Genomic DNA, 18,779 nt, shown 5'->3' with positions numbered 1-18,779 from the left:
GTACACAAATGAACCTACTTCAGGTCATATTTAATCTGCTAAACTTTTTTTCAAATTCTCCATTGAAATGAATGGGCTTCCCATTTCACAGGAACTGTCACCACAAGAAAGCACAGTTTAGGAGCATTTAGAAACAAAATTGAGCAGGGCGGAATAAGGGGAATAGAAGTTCAGAGTTTATGGGAGGATAACAATCTTCTTTTCCAGCTTCTGCTCAGGAAAAATGAATTTTCTCATAACATCGTCCAGTTCCTCGAGAGCGATTTGAGCATGGAGCACTGTCACACTGTCCGGGTCTGAGCGCACCACCCATTTCAGGGCCCGATACAGGTCCAGCAGCACATCAGCAAGAACCTGGCAACAGAGGGCATAGTTAGCAACCACTGGAAACATGCCAATAACATATGATTCCGTTCACCTACGTAGTGGATTATGACAGAAACTCATTAAATTTATCTTGTATTGATATTTTGCAGCTGATGTCAACAACATTCACTGGAGGTGTGAAGCTAACTGAAAGCACTACTCTGTTAGAAGTTCTATTACTCAAGCTTTAGTTTCACACAATCTGACCAGAGGAGTTGATTTGGTTGGAACTACAACAGATGATCTGATTTGTGCTGTTAACCAGGTCTCTCACACATGAAATTACAACCACAATCTAGCTAGTATTAACCAGCAGTTTTTCAGTTTCAGTTTCAGTTTCAGTTTCACTCTCACTTTTTTTGTTGAAAATCACAGCAAAACAGGATCATGAACACTTGTACTGATCACAGGCTCCTGAAAATGTGTTTAAATCCATCTTGATTTTTTTTCTTGAATTGTCAAACTATCTTAAAACTTAAGCATTCAGTCACCATGGCAACTGCTGAATGTTCTGCTAATAGAGATGCATTGTAGAACACCCCCAGTGTAATGTTATGTTCTATACTGTGAAGATGTGTGTAAAATCCCTTGTCCTGGTAGAATCCATGCCAAAGGAGAAATTCAATTTGTCAACTGGTCAGAGTTTTTTTTTAAATAAAAATAATAATGATATTAATAAAAAAAATAAACGTGTCCAGTTGACAAGTTGAATTTCTCCTTTGCCATCAATACTATGAACTGACAACAGGCCCACCTATTGAGATTAATATACCACACTACAAAACCAAAAGGCTGAGTGATTGCACAGAAAGAGTACATTTACCTGTGCACTCTCATGGACTGATGCTCATAACTCACACTCCAGCAGCTTTTTATTTGACTTGGTAAACTAACATAGCAGTAAAGGAAAAGCCAATGGTCCTGTTAAGTTAATTAGACTGTCCAGACTTTACCCCAGTCCCTCCTATTCCCATGTGACTGTGTGTCATTAAGGCCCTGCAGCTGGTCCAGGGCACCTCTGCTCCAGCTGTTCCGCTAATGACAGGTCCCAGCACAAGCAGCTGAGCACAGAGTTTGATACCGGCGTTTACTAATGGCAAAAGTGAATTCAATGAGGTGCACGAAGGACTCTAGACAATCGCTCAATTAACCTGATACTGTTTGTAGTAGGGGCTGTGCAAAGAGGTGTGTAGACTGCTTGTAAGTACTATGTATGCACTGTGCACTACGCAACCTTTCTGGTAGAGGATCCACCACCTCCTTGTCTACATGGAGATTGGGTGTTATGGTGTAGGGTGTTAAACTGATCTCATAAAACATTGTAGGGGTTTTTACACATTAAAACCGGCATTCTTAGATCCTTCACTAGAAATGTTATGCAGTGAACCTTTATCACCTGCTTGTCTCCTTAAAAATGTCTTTGCTTTGCTTGGAATGTTCCACAGTATAGATTATGCCTATAGACTAAGCTACATTACAATTCAGATCTGTGGAGAATTACTCATATTCACAGAAGGAATTATTGTTTTATTATTATTGTATTTGTAATGAATAAATGCTAGATGGATATGTTTAATGTCTTACTATGGAACATTCCAGAAAGTCATAACATCATGGAGACTAGAAGGTAGTGGGCCCTCTACCAGAAAATTTGCGCAGTGCACCTTTAATGTGAGTTACTAACTGTAACTTTGCCATCTTTTGCTTAGTTCTGGTGTTTTCAAACCACACGTGCCGCATATCTAACATGGCTCAATATAAACAAAGTAAAAACCCAAACATATGGAAGGCTAAATATGTTCTTAATGTTAAAAATTCACATGTCAGAAAAAAGATGTTTTATCTTAATTTTCTCAGTCTCAACTAACTTTGCCAAACTTTCACACTGATTTAGACAATTTATAGAGAAAACATCAAACTACACAGCCCAAAGGCTTTCCTACTCTTCCTGTGAGAAACTCTATTGAGTAACTGCAGTGATGAGTAGATTACAGGAGCAGCCACAATGCCCTGTCCTTCATTAAACCTGGAAGACCACAGGGAGAGCGCAGAGACAGGAGGGACATTCTTGGGCTATGGAGACACACAGAGGTCCACTTTGACACTTGAACTTTTGGCCTGATGTTTGTAGAAGGGCAGCAAACATAATGAAGCAGCTCCCACAAAGGATTATAAATCACCAGGCCAGCACAGATCTGTACATGCATTTGCATAATTAGCATTTTTATGAAACTCAGTGATCATTGGCACCCTGCACATTTACACATATCAGCGAATGGCTTTCCATACAAAATTATGTCAAATCTTGAAGAAAATTATGATGAAATAATAGTATCACTTAAAATTTTACTTACTTACTTATATTCAGTTGAACATATCTTATTCAAATTTGTGGCTTTAACATCTGGGGTGTTTTGTAATCACACAGCAAATAATGTTTGTAAATAGACTGTATACTTATACTGAGATCTGTTAGCCCTTTCAAAAGTAATTGTGTATTGAACTGTTGAAGTACCTGCGTGGTTTTGTCGCTAAGGCCTTTCAGTACCCGAGCGATCACGTGAACCGCAGCCCTCCTCACCTCCGCCTCCTTCTCAGTCTTTATCAGCGCCGTCAGACAGGTGCTGAGCTGTCAGGGTCAAGAGCAAAGAAACTGGATTCATTTGACATTTCACTTTGTCAGAAAACCACACATTCAGCTTCACTTCATTGCTGACCTCAGAACACATTGACTGGTGTGTAGTCAGCCACATGAGGATGAGGGACAACTAACACATAAGGCATGTTCGGTATAGTGGGTAGGGTATGGGTATAGTCTCAGTATTCAAATACCGGTAAATAAGATAACATTTTCTCATGTACCTGTCATTAATATTGTAGTCATTTATTTATTATACACAAAATAAATTCCCTCGTGCTAATGAGTGGTCATGTTATCTGTTGTGACCAATATTGTTAACTGACAGGTGGTGTTCACCTCCTGAGTCAGTGGTCCCAGCGCATAGTCCAGTCTCTCACACAGCTCCCCCAGGTTGGACAGGCTGCTGGCCCTGACGCTGTGGTCTGGGTCTTTGGTACTCTGTAGAAATACCCCCAACAGGGGTCGGCTCAGGTGCGGTGTCAGCTCCCCTAAAGAATGAACAAAATTTATCATTGAAATTCAAATACATAAAAATTTGCCCACTGTCCACAATAATGATAACTATGAGTGGTGTGTAAGCACCTAGAATAAAACTGCTAAATTTAAAGGCTCAAGACTGCATCAGCATATCAGTGTACACCACCTGCAAAAACAGATGCAGCAGCAATGTGCCCAGTTTTTGATCCATAAAATTCAACCCCTCGATTCTTAGTTTTTGTATGACAAGTTCATCAGGTGTTAAAAGTCCAGACCATTTTATAGCCGGTTATTCATGTATTCATCAGAGAGTCCACCAAACAGGGTGTAAATGTAATCTCATAGGGAGTATAAAACATTTTCATGGTTCAGGTCTAGAAACCTGATATAACCCGTCTAAAGAGATGCAGGCCAAAAAACACTTGTTACTCAATGTTAAAACAGTGTCTCATCTTTTTTAAAGAGCTTTCAATAATTTCTTCAAAAGATATAATTAAGAACAGAGCAGCTCACCCATGGCTCTAGTGGCTCTCATTAAAACCTCTCCAACTTTGAGCCGTGTTTCCAGTGATCGGTGCTTGTTCGATGTGGATAGAGAGGGTCCTGCTTGGAAGTCCTGTAGCAGCCGCTCCAGGATCCTCTGAGGAAAGAAGTCAGCCAGAGCAGCCAAACCTAGAGTAAGTGTGCAGAAAGAACAATTAATAATTGTATTAGAAAATATTATGAAAGTATGAATTAAACTGTTAATATAAGATGTGTTGACATTAAGAGAGATTGTTATATTTCTGCACAGCAGTAAATGCGTCTATTAACTAATATTAATAAGAATAATATATGATTAATAAGACAGTGAATGAAAGAAATACCTTGAATGGCTGAGAGGTAGACAAATGAGTCTTCATGCTCCAAATTTTCTAAAAAGAGCTAAGGACAGAGAAACAACTAAAATTTAATTAAATTTATATATTGTAAAATGTGTATAATGGTACAAATAAAGATATTAGACAAGGTAAAAATATGTTAAAGAATTGCAAATATTGTTATAGCTTTCATTCAGCCCATACTATAACACACAGTATACTATATTATAACCATGTTATCAAAAGGAATAATCCAGATATTTGCCTCAGGAGGTCTATGGGACCCCTACAGAGAGCCAAGAAGTCGGTTCTCAAGGTTAACCAAGGTAGAACTTCCATGAAAGGGAATTCTCAATGAATCATTATCCGTTCTGGCTTGTAGCCCCTAACAAGTCCCCTGGGTCCATGGAGCCAGCTGAAGCCCTGGAGAGACTAGAGCCTTATTAAATATAAATGTGTTCCAAGAATGACCTAAAAGACTCACAATAAGACTGAGTGATACAATGTGACTTAAATGACTGTACAAACAAACCATGCAGAAATAGCATGTTTTTCGAGAAGCACAATGCAACGATAGCCCCTCTATTTAGTATTTTACATATATAGATATTTCTAACGAAGCACAGAAAATCCAAAGTTTACACTGAGAGCAAATTAATACCAAACTTACCACAAGGATTTTATCATGGGCTAGAATTGTCTCTGGATCTCTTCTTTGCACCAATTGGGTAAGGCCTCTCAGTGCAAATGCTTTTGTTGGTACATCTGGATCACAAGCCTCCAAGATCAAATCAGAAAGAGGCTTCATGGAGACGTTTTCAGAAGTGGCCGGCTGCTTAAGGGGCACTTTAGCATGACTCGATGAACTATGTGTAGAGGAAGTGGTGCTAGTCTTATTGGTGGTCTTTGAAGTCTGCTTTGTTTGCACTGTATCAGACTTCAGGGATGAGTGAGCAGTGGAGAGATCATCAGGCTTATAGGCGCCATGTGTAGCAATCACAGCTTTGAGGTTTGAGGCCAACTCTTGGATGAAGACCTCTGGATGAAGCTTAGACAGTGTGTCCAGCGGTGACAGCAGGTGAGACATGTAATGGTAGTCCTCTGAGCTCACCTGAAAATATTTATTGTTAACATTGTATTTATTGATTTTTGAAAATAGGATAGAGTTTGAATAAACAGTACAGAAGGAAAATTGTTAACAGGCAGATGATATTTTGCACTGGGTTGAATGAGTAAAATATAGATGTTGTGTGTCTTTATACAGTATTGCGAAAACTGTGTATGTCAGCAATAACTTGAGTGCATTAGGCTGCATCATGAAAAATGCCTCTTGTATCTTATTCTGCATTTAATAAAAAGTCACCTTGATACAATATGTAGTCATGTCAAAGCATTCTGTAATCCTCCAGGATCATGGGATTACTTTACAATAGTTATCTGTACCTGAGGAACAGAGAGTAGAGTGGCCACCAAACCCATGCCCATGCTCAATGTCTGACTCTCCACTGGATTCTCACATCTGGAGCTAGGCTCATCACTGAGGCCTACACAAGCTCTCTGGAGCAAAGACAGTATGAAGTCCACCACCTGAAACAGAACAATACAATGACTAGTGACACACTTAAGGATGATGACTGAGAATTACACAATAAAAACCATTAGCCCCCCTCATGCAACTATTTTTTATTTTATATTGATAACTTGCTTAATTATTGTCACAGTAGTCATAAAAAAAAAATAGCAAGCTAATGTTCAGAAACACTATCAGTAACAGTCTAAAAGGCAGTTCCTATCCAGGGCCTTATACAAGTACTGTGTGAAACTGATTTGTTCGTTATCTTTGAGCTTTTTTTTTTTTTTTTTTTCAATACAATAAAAAAGCCCTTAAAAGGGCATGGTCAACAAGAGGCCTGTGTTAAGAGCTAATCTTATCACTGTCTCTCTCGCAGACATTTCCATATTTGAGGTACAAGTTGAGCTCTACAATTTTAGTAAAGTGATTACTTAAAATATAGGTTGTCAACATCTTAACTGTCTCCAGAAGACAGACATTTATATAACACAATTCAGTGTGCCCTGTTTGTTTTATAGCTCCTGTGGGAGCAACTCCTGACTTAAAACAATGGAGTGAGTGTGACGCAAAATCAAGAGGAAGGTGACCCCTACAGGAAGTTACAAGTCCTGTCACTGTTCGGTCTGTTTAAAGACCCAAAAATAAAACAGATGAGGAGGAAATATAGGACACTCTTGGCTATTGTAAAAAGATTAGTCTAAAAGTCAAGGAGAAAATGCACAACGTTTCCACACACACTAAAAGCACAACATTTACCACCCATGACTCTGACTAAACTCCTAGCAGCTATCGAATAAAGATGCAGACTTATGTTTATTCAGTACAATAGAGGACATTTTAGGACACTAAAATGTAGTAGAGGACACACTAAAATGTAGTAGAGGACACACTTTTGTAGTAACATTTCTTGCCTGACCACCTGCCAAGACTATGGACATGCTTTTAAAATACTTTATAAAGATATTCAAACTGAAAGTAGGATGGGCTGTCTCACCAGGCAATAGAATTTCTGTACAGGAACAGGGTTTGTCAATGTACTGATGAGACTGACCTGTGTAGGCTTCCTTAGCAGTAAAGTATGGGGCAGACACTCAACCATCACAGCCAGAACCTGCAGCAAAGCCAGCCTCTGGGCCTGCCGCTCAGTACGGGATAGGATACTCTGCTCCACCTCCAACAGACTCATCTCTGACAGATCCTGATGATCCCCTTCATCAGCCTCAGCAGCCCAGCTTGTGAGATCCTACCAGCAAACAGGGTTACTCCTAAGGGGCTTAAACTAGATACAATAATGAGCAAAGTGTAATAAAACTTTGCTACAGCAGCATATTTTTACTTCCTTTTCATGTAACAGCTGACAGAAAGAGGTTCTTGAAAAAATATGTTTGTTTTCATACAAGTTTACTGGCAAAAAGCTTAAAAAGGTCCAAACGTAATACATAGTTGAGGGGGTATTCTCTAGAAATCAAATGACAGTTAGCTCCTTTATCACATATTTCAAGTTTGTATACCTGCAGCAGGTCAAGTAAGAAGTCTCCAGGCAAGTCACTCTCTTTGAGCTGAGTCAGAAGTTCATTTAGACACTCCAGTCTCCATTGCTCCCCGGACAACTTCTCATACAGAGCATCATCTTCATCACTAACAAACAGGACAGCTCTAATTAATGCCATAAACCATACAAAACATACCAAGTTAAAGTGGTTTAAGTCACCTGCAGCTGTCCCTTGATCTGAGTTTCACTCCTCCATCACTGCCAGGGCAAAAGTGAAATCCTGGTGCCACCTGGTGTGCATGTTGTTTCAGACCCGAGAGTTCCCTCAGGGCAGACAGAGATGCAGCCTGCTCACACTGGCTCAAGTACCACAGCATGATCTCTTGACAGGGACCACTGTGGGGAGAAATATGAACGACTGAACACGGCATGTCTAATTTTTATTTTTATTTTTTCATGTTTCTTTTGAAGCAGTGTTTGGGGAAAACATTACCGTAGATGTGAGACATTCTGTTTGGTAAAACAGAACAGAGTAAAGATAACAGACAGTACTTCTTGTAAAGCTGTGAGGAGAGGAGCTGAAGGCTGGTTCCCCACCACACAGACCTGAAACCCACAGGACAGGACACTGTAGTTACAAAATACCATAACGTCCAGAAAAAGGATAAAGAAGAAACTACTTCTCACTTTGAACAAATCATCTACACATTGTGTTAGCTCCCACTCCTCTACAGCATCTTGAGACAGGCCTGGGTCTAAAAACACAGATCAAATATGAATATACATTGTTGACACAATTAAAAAAAACAATAAAAAAAATATGGCTAGTGACATGTTAAAATGTCACTAGCCATACATTTCATGAACTGAAAAAGAGAACCCATAGATACATTCAAACTAACTTGTCAATACTCTTGAGATTGATAAGTTTCAGTAGTACACAGAAATAGAAATGATTGTGTTACCGACCTGATGGAGTGATACAGCGATGCAGAGGTGCAAACATAGGAGCTAAAAGGTACTGTTGTGCAAAGGTGCTCTTCTCCTGCACCAGAACGAGCAGTGCTGTAGTGGCCACTCGCTGAAACCGCTGAGCTGTCAGCTTGTCTTTGAAATGCAGCATGTCCAAGATCTACACAACAGAAAACATTTGACTGATGGTGATTAAACATGTCATTAAGCAAAGGAGATGTTTTGCTATATACTGTGTAACAGCATAATGCAAACTAGTCACAGTGGCAAGTTAGCTGGATAAATGTGTATGTGTGTGTATGAGGCTAACCTGAGGGCACACTTGTTTGTAGTAGCTATCTGTTGATATAGATTGTTGAGGACAAGTCACCAGGATTTTGGCCACACCATCACACTTCCTCCAGTCCGAGTCTGCCCCTGAAATAAAAGATTGCATACATTTTCCAGTTATAATAAATATAACAATTTCAGATCTCAAGTTGTGTAACTGAGCTTTTCTTTGTCTATTGAACTGATTAATGTGTGCTGACCTGTTCCCTCCAGAATGGCCCTCACCACTGCCTGGACTCCATGAGGCTGCATTAGGCGCTCTGACAGCAACTGCCCACACAAACGCCTGAGCCAGGCTGGGGTGCACCCCTGAGCCACACTGCTACCGGAGCTCCCCACAGGAACAGACTAGAGTAAAAGATGAGAAAAAAAGATGCAATTTTATGGCAGGTTGGAAGTGTCACATTACACACATTCAGAAGTTAACAAATTTCTAACCTTGGGACCTTGAAGTATTAGCAACTCTTTAATGACTATTGGTTGATAAACTTTTCCAAGAAGGTTTTTGAGATTCTCACGACATCTGTTTCGCTGGTCAGCACTCAGCTCCTGTTGGAATAAAAAGTGTTTTTGATTATTACTGTCAATAAAACATATGCTTAATTTACTAAATAAATATACTATATACACAGTATAGCTACTTTTGGGTGGATGTTAGTCTAAAGTTCATTCAGACATGTTATTGAAAAATGGTCTCTAATCAAGTTACATATTTAATTAAGACCTGGCCCAGTCATGATAATTCGACTTATCGTTCAATATATGAACGCTGGAACAATATATTATGGGGCTCTATATTTATTGTGTGTACAATTTATTTCCAATAGTGGGGAGGTTTTTTACATTTTTCAGTAGTATAATGTGATTTGAGCTGTAGATAGAATAACTTCTATGGCTAACAGATTTACTGAGATTATCCTGCTTTGTAACAGTGGCACAAAGTAGTTTCATTCATATTACCATTTATTGCAATATTTCTCTGTAACTACATATTGTACTTCAAATTCTGTTATCATGACTAGCCTACATTACCTTGCCCTCTTCAGATGTCTCTTTTTCTTTTTTGGGAGGCTGGTATCCGAGCTGACACAATGCAGCCATTAGATCTCCCAGGTGTCGCGTGAAGACAACTGTAGCCAGAGAAGACAGCTCTGTCATCTTCAACAGGACATTTATGATGGTCAGAAGGCGTTGCTGTCCAAGTGTTTTATTTGTCCCATTCTGGATCAGCTTGTCCACCACTGCTCCAAATGCAGACCGACAGCCCAGAGGAACCCCCACCCCCGGAGCCAGGTACGGACAAACCCCCAAGGAGATGACAAACTGAAGGGCAGTGGTGAGTGTCTTCTGCTGGGAAACGCTAAGGACATCAGGGGGTAATGGTGGGGCAGACTCAGGTGTGCATACTCTGTTGACTGGTTGAGGGGTTTGTTTGAACAAATCCAACTCCAGAGAGAGATGCCGTGTGAGGGCAAGTAGCAAAAGAAGACACTCCTGAACATAGGCCCAAATGTGGTCATTGTCTAATTCACTGCAAAACCAAACAGACTCAGAGATAACTTCATCTCTGAGCCTCTGAATCTCAGCAAAACCTGGATCAGAGTCCAAGTGCTGCAGCAGGCACCTCCTGTTGGCCTGGAGAGCAGAGAGCAGCGCCTCCTCTTGGGATGTCAGGGAATTACCAACAGATTCTACAGAAATTGGAAATAATTGGATTAAAAACAACTGAACATTTAATTAAAGGACTCTTTGTCTAGCTGTATTCAGTTGGATTTCAATGTGGATGCTTGGTGGCCTAATTACAATACTGATACATAATTTTGTTGCAGTCCACAGCCATCTTAGAGTTATATTTCTAGTTTAGAGCTACATTATGCTAAGAACCCTACAAAGCTTGGGTTGGCATTCTCGGAGCATGTAAATTGTTCAAGGTCTAGTAAATCATCTATTTAAAATGGTGGAATGCATGTGGACTTGGAAGTAGCTGTCTTAACAAAGATAAAGCATTACAAATATTGCACAAATGCTTATAAATGAAAAAACGGCACAAGAAACTAAATACTCAGTATGAACTATATAAAAATACATACAGTTTATGACATAAAGCAGTGGACTCAAAACGAACAGAAAGGAAAACAGGTGATTGATCTATTATTGCCAATAGCGAAACACTCACCAGCAGGTTTAATGAGAATATTTATGGCCGAAAATAGAGTCGCAGTCATTTCATAATACAAAACTAAAAATATCTGAATCTATAAAGTTATTTGCTCATGCCAAAAACGGTCTGAAAACCAAAAACACACACATGCGAAATTGCGCCCGAAATATACGTCAGAGTGCGTCGCGCTGTGTTTGGGTAAAGCTGCGTTCAGGTACCGCTAAAATGTAGGAATGTAACAAACGTCTCTGAATTCTCCTAGTTCATAAATTTTGTGTTTTTACAGTTCAATGCAACACAACCAGAATTTACAAATATAGCGCGTTGTATATATAGATTAGTGTTTAAAAAGTGAATGAATATTTTACCAAGTGACTTTCCTGCAATCAAGTTCAACGTGCTGGGACCATAGACTAAAGTATTGGAGATTCACCCAAATTAAAGAGCTGAATAAAAGTTGTGAGAAAGGAAACCTGCCATTAGTCAGTAGCTTTGCCTAAAGTCGTGGTTCAATTGAGATTTGAAGATTCGGTCTAGATTACAGCGAAAAAAAAAATGCACAAATAAAGCACTGAAATCAAAGTCCAAGGTATCGAAGTAAAATGTTTATTATACAATGGTACTGCCACAGAAATTAGAAGTTTGCAGAGTCAATTAACTGACTACTGTTCACTTTTCTCAACAAAACCCCATTGGAGTGGAGTATAGCCAGGATTGGGTGCCGCAGGTTGGGGTGCAGCAGGATAGGGTGCCGCAGGTTGGGGTGCCACAGGATAGGGTGCCGCAGGTTGGGGTGCCACAGGATAGGGTGCCGCAGGTTGGGGTGCCACAGGATAGGGTGCCGCAGGTTGGGGTGCCACAGGATAGGGTGCCGCTTGACTGAAATCTTGGGGTTGTGGGGCAGGATTAGGCACGGGCAGGAGAAAGAATCCAGGAAAGGGTAGAGGGTGAGGTACTGGCTGTGGCTTTCCTGGGACATAACGGGACTGAGCGAACACAGATCTCCCCGTTTGATATCTGGAGCGACCTCTGAGACTGTAGACAGGTTCCAAACCAGACACATCACTGAAGAACAACTCTTGCGGCGGAAGCTGGTTTGTAACAGGGACAGATTCAGGACTGGCAGGGGCAGACCAATACAGTCCCTGGCTTGAACCCCCAGGAGAAGGCACAGCATATGAAACATATTGGTCTTGACCAGAATTGGAAGGGGCAGCGCCTGGATAAGGGCTGTATTGATTATACACTTGAGGGCCAGTCTGGTAGGGAGCGGCCTGGTATCTTGGAACGGGACCAGCAGAATGAGGGCCATAGTCTGGAGATTTAAATAAAGAAAAACAACATTGTATTGCAAATCAAAAGACTTGTAATTTGTTTTGTTTATTTAAACATACCCAACACAGGTACACAGACAGCAAGTTCAAACAGAAGGTAAGACAGCCACAGGACCCTGGAAAAAACACTGAATATCAAAATCTAAATATGAATTACATCCAATGAAAAATATACATTCACATTTACAGTACCTCATTTTGACAGATTCTCCAAAGCTTCCAGAAATCTAAACAGGCTAGAAAGACATCCAGTGGCCCCAAAGCTGCAGTAGGGAAACTCAGCGTTCAGAGCTTTTTAAATTGTGATTGTGATTACCAACAGGTGCTGCAGTTTCAGGGGGTGTGTCCAGATGTGTCACAAGTCCAACTGGGAAGAAAACTCTTCCCTTTCTGTGACTCTTTTCATGATGAAACTCCACTTTGAAATGTTTGTAATACTTAATCTGTACAAAGTTTTTGATGTTTTAGGATTAATTGAGTATTATTAAATAGAGAAAAAAATGGGGGGAAAAAAGAAAATTGTGCTTAAGTAGAGTGTGACACCAAAAGTCAACTGTATGTTTGTGTGTCCTTGGGACCTGATCAGTCAAACTGTATGCTGTAAATTGTGCAGTGTCAGAAAATCTGTGTTTAACATTTGAGCCTGTTGTCAACAGTGTGATAGGACTGCACTTAAGGCTTGTTTTTAGTTCCTTGTTTTTTTTATATTTTTCTTTTTTTAAAATTGATATTTGTTTTGTGTTTTGCCTATCGATTTTTAATTATGTGCATGCCCTAAAAGTCCAGCTGAAAATTCATAACTGTTGAATTTGCCTCCATCTTTTGAATTCAGCAAACTAATAAAACTCACTTCAACTCCATGGACAGTGTTTAGATCCACAACGTTTCTATGCATGCTCTGTTTGTGACAATGTATATGAAGTATGATTAATGATCAATAATAATAATCATCAAAAGGGAGAATATGCGATGGAAATTTATTTTGTGTAAAGACTTCTCTCAGTCTGTCTTTGTGTAAATTAATGTGATTTCTACCTGAGACCCAGACCAGTCATTAACATGTATAAAGGTTCAGCAGACACAACTGTCTCCAACCTCAGGTGGTCAACTGTGTGTTGTCTTACCTGTCCTCAAATGTATGTTACAAAAGTCACTCCGCTTTGATATGTATTTAACTTGTATTTCTGTATAACTACTCATAGCTCAAATGCTTTGGGAGAGAGACTCAGATCTGGGATGCTCAGGGGGGTTTAACGTTGGAGGGACATGGTGCTGGAGGAGAGACTTTGCTTGAATTCCAAAAATTTATCGGGCTTCGCAAATGGATTAATTATTCATCATCAAAAGATATATAATTTTTCCCACAACTATCATTCTTATTCTTTATCTGCTGTATGATTTATGCCAACACATTGCATTATTAAAAGTCATATGAGAAACACAAAGCAGCTCTCTGGGTTCTTTATTCAGTTTCGTGTTCACTCCCATGTTCACATGGGACACCAGCATTATTCAGCCCAATCCTCAATGAAAACTGTAACATATTCAGAATGGCGCACTCCAAATGTGAAACTAGGGGCGTTAGGCCTTGTTGAGGTCACCTAGAAGAAAAACATGAACTAAATATAATAATCTGAATTACTAGTCTATTATTATTATAGTATTACTATGTCTTAACCCTAATATTTCAGATGAACTAATATTGAATGTAAAATAAATATCTACCATCTTTGGGTAGTAAGCTCCAGGACCAGGCGTGTTGGTGGTGTCTCTTGGAGTAAAGTTGTGGCCCGTCAGACTAAACTGAGGAGGCCTTTTTTGTAGAGATTGGTGTCCACAACATTGTAGGCAGCAGGACCAGGAGTCTGGACAGAGAAAATTGTACACTGTGTTGTTTCACCACAAACATCTGTTGGGTCTCACTGGGGGTATTTTATTTGTGTTTCTTTGGATTATGCGAAGAGACAAAAAGGTCATGTTACGTAGGACAGACTCCAACTACAGAGACACCCACTGGTCACTTTATGGTAATCTTACAGTAACAATTACATGGATACCAGAAAAATAGAATTCACTGTGATAAAAAAAATACCTTGCTCAGGTCCTCAGCAAAGCCTCCTGTTTTTCTGTGTCCACTCATTGAGTACATGGGGGCTGATGAGGTGAACATAGTTTTTGCACCGATCAAATCAGGCAGCTTGTATGTGGCAGGGCCTGCACAGAGAATCACCAGTTAGTGACATTATCGAAGTAAAATACTGAAACATGAAAACTGATAAATTATTCACCTGGTCCATGGTCATTTGTGAATTCTTTGTGTCTTCCAGGCATTGAAAATACAGGAGAAGTCGGAAACACATACTTTGTTGACTTTTCTGGTTAATAGTGTCCTAATGTACCAACAAAGATTCTGGTCAGGTAATTGTGCAACAATTTAGTATGGCACCTAACACCTGAATTTATATAGATGTATATAAAAAATGTTTTGTATGTGTTTATTAATTTGACTATAGCAAAAAAATACATAGAAATTTGGATATGTTGTAAATTTGCAAAAACTAGAACCAAGTGCTTGCCAAAGCTTCCTAGAAATGTACTGCATATGCACCAACCGGCACTTGGGAAATGTAGCCGCTATCTTGGCTTATATCTTGATTCAAAAGGTTTGTTGCATATTTATGACAGTCGGCGTTAAGGGGATATTTTGTACAGATTTTTACTGTTAATCAAGTTACCTATGTTTGTACTTGACAGTAACTACTTTCAGTTTTATTTACTGTATAAGCTTTGTGTCTGGTTAATCCAAAAACCTAATACAGCTGACCTGGTCCGGGTGTTTGGAATAACTTGCACTCCTTTGGGCACCCGTGCAGGGTGAAGGCAGGTGGCTTGTGCTTGCCCACTCGTGTGATGTTGGAAGGCACCAGGTATATGGGTCCAGGGGAAACATTGGGCGTGGGCAGCTCATGACGGGTCCCAAAGCTGTAGCTGGGTGCTTTATATTTGGTCAAATAGTGCCCCTTATCCCCTTTAAGAATAAAACAAAATTGTACAAATGTAAAAGGTAGCTAGATGTCAAATTTTAATATATGTCCTCCTATTATTGAACAGAAATGGTGACCTGACAAGACCAGATATAATTTGCAAACTGTATGAGGGATTACATAGAAATAAATGAAGACTTTTACCTGTAAGTCCAGGCAGTGCGTATTTTGGGTGTAGGCTCTTGTACATAGCAGCAACAGGGCCCTGGGGTTTATGAGGTTGTCACGACCCAAACCCACGGTTCATCACCAGGCATTGCTGGAAGAGATCCAAGACAAAATATTGAATAAGATAATGCTAATGAATGAAATAACATCATGTTCTTCCACATTTAGAAGCTTTTTGCAATACCCTAATATTATTTGGATTCTTATGTAACAAAAATCTTTCTTGCAGAAATTTATTTAACCTGTTTCCATCCACCTAATTTTGGCATGTGCACAATAGCACTACATACCCAAATGCCATAGCTTATCAAGTCCCCGGGGTTTGGTCCAAATGAGCTCAGATTTGACATGTCACATCTACAGACATAAACTCACAGAAATCATCCATTTTTTAAAAGAAAACCTTAGAACCCACATGCTTGTGGGTTCTAAGGTTAGCGTTTGCTAACTGGTGTTTGCTAACTGGGTCACTGATCTCATTTTCACATAAAAATAACATTTTCAAAAGAAAATAACAAAACAGCAAATTTATTCAAGGAAATTATTATTAGTTCAATTAATTTTAAAAACGACAGGCCTATATTTTTAATCTAAGAATAAATATGAATGTGTTACCTTCAAAACTTGCTTTTTTTCACACTCCAGATTTGTCCAGGATTTGAGTCAATCACAGATTGTTTGGATTGTCTGTCAACTTCACTATGATGACGTTACCATGGAGACACTGTGACAGACATGTTTAACATTAGTGGGAGTGAAAGTGAATGAATTTACACACACACATAGGTCAATTATTTAGACTTAGACAAACTTTATTAATCCACAAGGGAAATTATTTTTGAAGAACTAAGGAAGGAACTAAGTTTAAAACACAACTTCAAGTTCATTTGGCAATACTAGGCTATACAACATTTATTATAGTGTAGGCCATACACTGTATAACGAATCCAGTCTATGGTGTAGGCTTGTATTAGAGAAAGTAGTCTTTAGCCTATTTTGTTGTTGTTAATGATACATGAAACAGCCTAAAATTGTTTGTCCTCTTTCAAGAGGTGAAAGCAAATTTATTTGTTCCCTAATAACAAATGCATTATCTATGTTTGGCATTCAGGAACATCTGCTGCCTGGTGCAGTGGGACAGATGTAGGCCTAGCTTTTGTAGACAATTCTTGCTGTTATATCATGTCGGCCATTTCAAGCTCCATTCAGTGTTGTAATAAAATATTCTTGACTCATAGCTGCATCAAGAGCAGACTTGTATAACATGGAAAAGTTGTCCAGTGTTGACTTCAGTGTTGTTCAGCTGCAGCACGGACCATCTCTCTCTCTAAACGTGACAGGGCTCCTCTCTCTTGCTGTGCTGTAACGTGATCTACCAATGAAAGCGCTGCACTTTTATAATTCCCGTTGACGCGGATCCTTGGCTCCAATCACAGACCGACTCAGAGATGTCAGGTGTTGTTCACGCCCACTGCCAGCCCACGTCCCGTTTGGTGTTGGGTTGTCTCTGACAGCTCTAGAAGTTTACCGAGTGTTGTTTGTGCTTGGTCTAGTTTCACATAGTTTACAAAGATTTGGCTGTGGACTTCGTATTTCCTTTTGGAGATGGATTAAGAGAGACGATGGTGGTAAATTCGGTGCACTGGTTTCGTAAAGGGTTGCGGCTGCACGATAATCCTGCGTTACAGGAGGCCCTGAATGGAGCGGATACAGTGCGCTGTGTTTATATCCTGGACCCGTGGTTTGCAGGCGCCGCTAATGTTGGGATTAACCGATGGAGGTTTGTTATAAACCGATGCAGCATTATTTTCCTTACTTTTAAATGTTTAGTAGGGTGAACTACTTAAAATGAGCCTAAATGTGGATGTTTTAAAGATGCGGTGCGTAACGGCAATGGTTCAGGCCTTCATAGCATGTTAGTTAGCGGCTATGCTAGCCTACGACATAAAACACCTCCTTAAACATGTATTTTGTCATTTCGAGCCCTGTTGTCATATTATTGCTCCTTATAAAAAGACAGACAGCAATTATCCCGTGTGTTACTTACTGCGTTTTTTAGTTTAATAGTACAACGAGTTTTTGTTTTTGTGGTCGAAATGAGAGGGAACATGTCAACAGTGGTTAGTATCTCTAAAGTTCAGGGCGTCATGTGGAAGGAGGTAACACTTTAGCTAGTCTTAATTTTCATTGAATGAACCGACATACCACATTATTAATTTCAGTCTATATCATATGGGTCTTGTCTCTTGTTGGGCGGCTAAAATAGGCAGCTTGGTAGATGACATATTTTACACTGTGCAACTAATTGACTTGTAGACTATGATTATCTATAGGTTACTAAAGATTGTAGATTGGCAGCAAACCTAAATTAAGATAACATCCATTATCTGCAATTATGTCTACAAAATTCAAATATACTAATTGGTGGGTGTTCTATCCCGAAATATTTACTCTTCAAACCATATTTTGAATTAAGAATTTACATATGCCAGAGTTTGCTGTATGCAGCTGAATGAAAATGAACTTACTGTTTGTTCTTTGGTGGATGAGGCTGAGAGTGTGTGGTGGCTGTCTAAATAGATAATGACATGTATTTGTTTTATTTATACTAACCATTACGTTTGGTATTTTTTCAGGTTCCTGCTAGAGGCTCTCGAGGACCTGGACAACAGTCTAAAGAAGCTCAACTCCAGGCTGTTTGTCATCAGAGGCCAACCAACAGATGTGTTCCCCAGACTCTTTAAGGTTAGTAGTTTGAACACAATGTTTCTCATCTGTTGAAAGAAAAACAAAGTGAAAATGTGCATATCCAAAACCTTAGTAGCATGCATGAACTATGTAACAAGAAAAGGTCAGCACAGCTACTGTATATTAAATAAATAAATAACTCTGCTAACAGCTGTGCGGCAACATAGTCTCATAAATACCGTGCTCAGCGGCCCAGGCCTTTCCTTGCAGAATATGCATACTCTCCCTGTGCCTGGATGGGTTTTTTATCTGGACATTCCAGCTTCCCCAATCAACCCAACACATGCACAGTAGGGAGCCAGTCCTCCAGCTAAAATAGTCCTGACCAAGCCAAGTTCAAGATCTGGAGCTGGGTCCCTGAGTTTTGTAAAGCAACAGCTCACTGCTCCTGATGTACACCAGTGGCATGAGTTGAAGCAAATGAGCGGAACAAATGGAGAGAAAGAATTTCCTTCACAAAGGATAAGTGAACCTTATTCCAAATATAAGATAAGAGATTTACATTACACACATACAGGACTTGCAGTGCATGCAATATTAAAATCACCTTTAAACTTCATATGCTCAATTAAATAATTTTAAATTTTGCATTCAGTATCACTGAGTATCAATA

General features: G+C 39.6%; 2 protein-coding genes and 1 pseudogene across 3 annotated transcripts in view; 1 reads left to right on the top strand and 2 right to left on the bottom strand.

Annotated features, from left to right (window-relative positions):
- Positions 1-9: 9 nt before the first annotated feature.
- tango6 (transport and golgi organization 6 homolog (Drosophila)) lies at positions 10-12,543 on the bottom strand. Of its 2 annotated transcripts, none has more exons than XM_055155178.1 (20): positions 12,399-12,543; positions 12,267-12,322; positions 10,888-12,187; positions 9,744-10,402; positions 9,150-9,260; positions 8,912-9,059; positions 8,692-8,798; positions 8,379-8,541; positions 8,097-8,164; positions 7,903-8,015; positions 7,629-7,805; positions 7,429-7,555; positions 6,969-7,160; positions 5,788-5,931; positions 5,015-5,455; positions 4,351-4,408; positions 3,998-4,156; positions 3,344-3,495; positions 2,882-2,995; positions 10-354 (listed from the first exon to the last, which is right to left on the bottom strand). In XM_055155178.1, the coding sequence occupies exons 3-20, from the start codon at positions 10,934-10,936 to the stop codon at positions 178-180; spliced, it is 3,159 nt and encodes a 1,052-aa protein (XP_055011153.1). In that variant the 5' UTR covers positions 10,937-12,187; positions 12,267-12,322; positions 12,399-12,543; the 3' UTR covers positions 10-177. The 2 variants fall into 2 exon arrangements, with proteins under 2 accessions (XP_055011153.1, XP_055011154.1); XM_055155179.1 differs by having other exon boundaries at positions 12,267-12,334; positions 12,399-12,532.
- The window catches only part of LOC110169488 (uncharacterized), a 20,940-nt pseudogene continuing 13,667 nt past the window's right edge, over positions 11,507-18,779 (bottom strand).
- The window catches only part of cry2 (cryptochrome circadian regulator 2), a 13,500-nt gene continuing 11,623 nt past the window's right edge, over positions 16,903-18,779 (top strand). Inside the window, exons 1-2 of the mRNA XM_020935336.2 lie at positions 16,903-17,198; positions 18,055-18,163. Coding sequence (XP_020790995.1) covers positions 17,041-17,198; positions 18,055-18,163 — 267 coding nt within the window. The 5' untranslated portion in view covers positions 16,903-17,040. The remainder of the gene's footprint in view (positions 17,199-18,054; positions 18,164-18,779) is intronic.

The sequence above is a fragment of the Boleophthalmus pectinirostris genome, unplaced genomic scaffold, assembly GCF_026225935.1.
Source record: "Boleophthalmus pectinirostris isolate CB_2022bp ecotype Guang Dong unplaced genomic scaffold, ASM2622593v1 HiC_scaffold_2, whole genome shotgun sequence".
NCBI lineage: Eukaryota > Metazoa > Chordata > Actinopteri > Gobiiformes > Gobiidae > Boleophthalmus > Boleophthalmus pectinirostris.
This window is presented reverse-complemented; position numbering and strand designations above follow the sequence as displayed.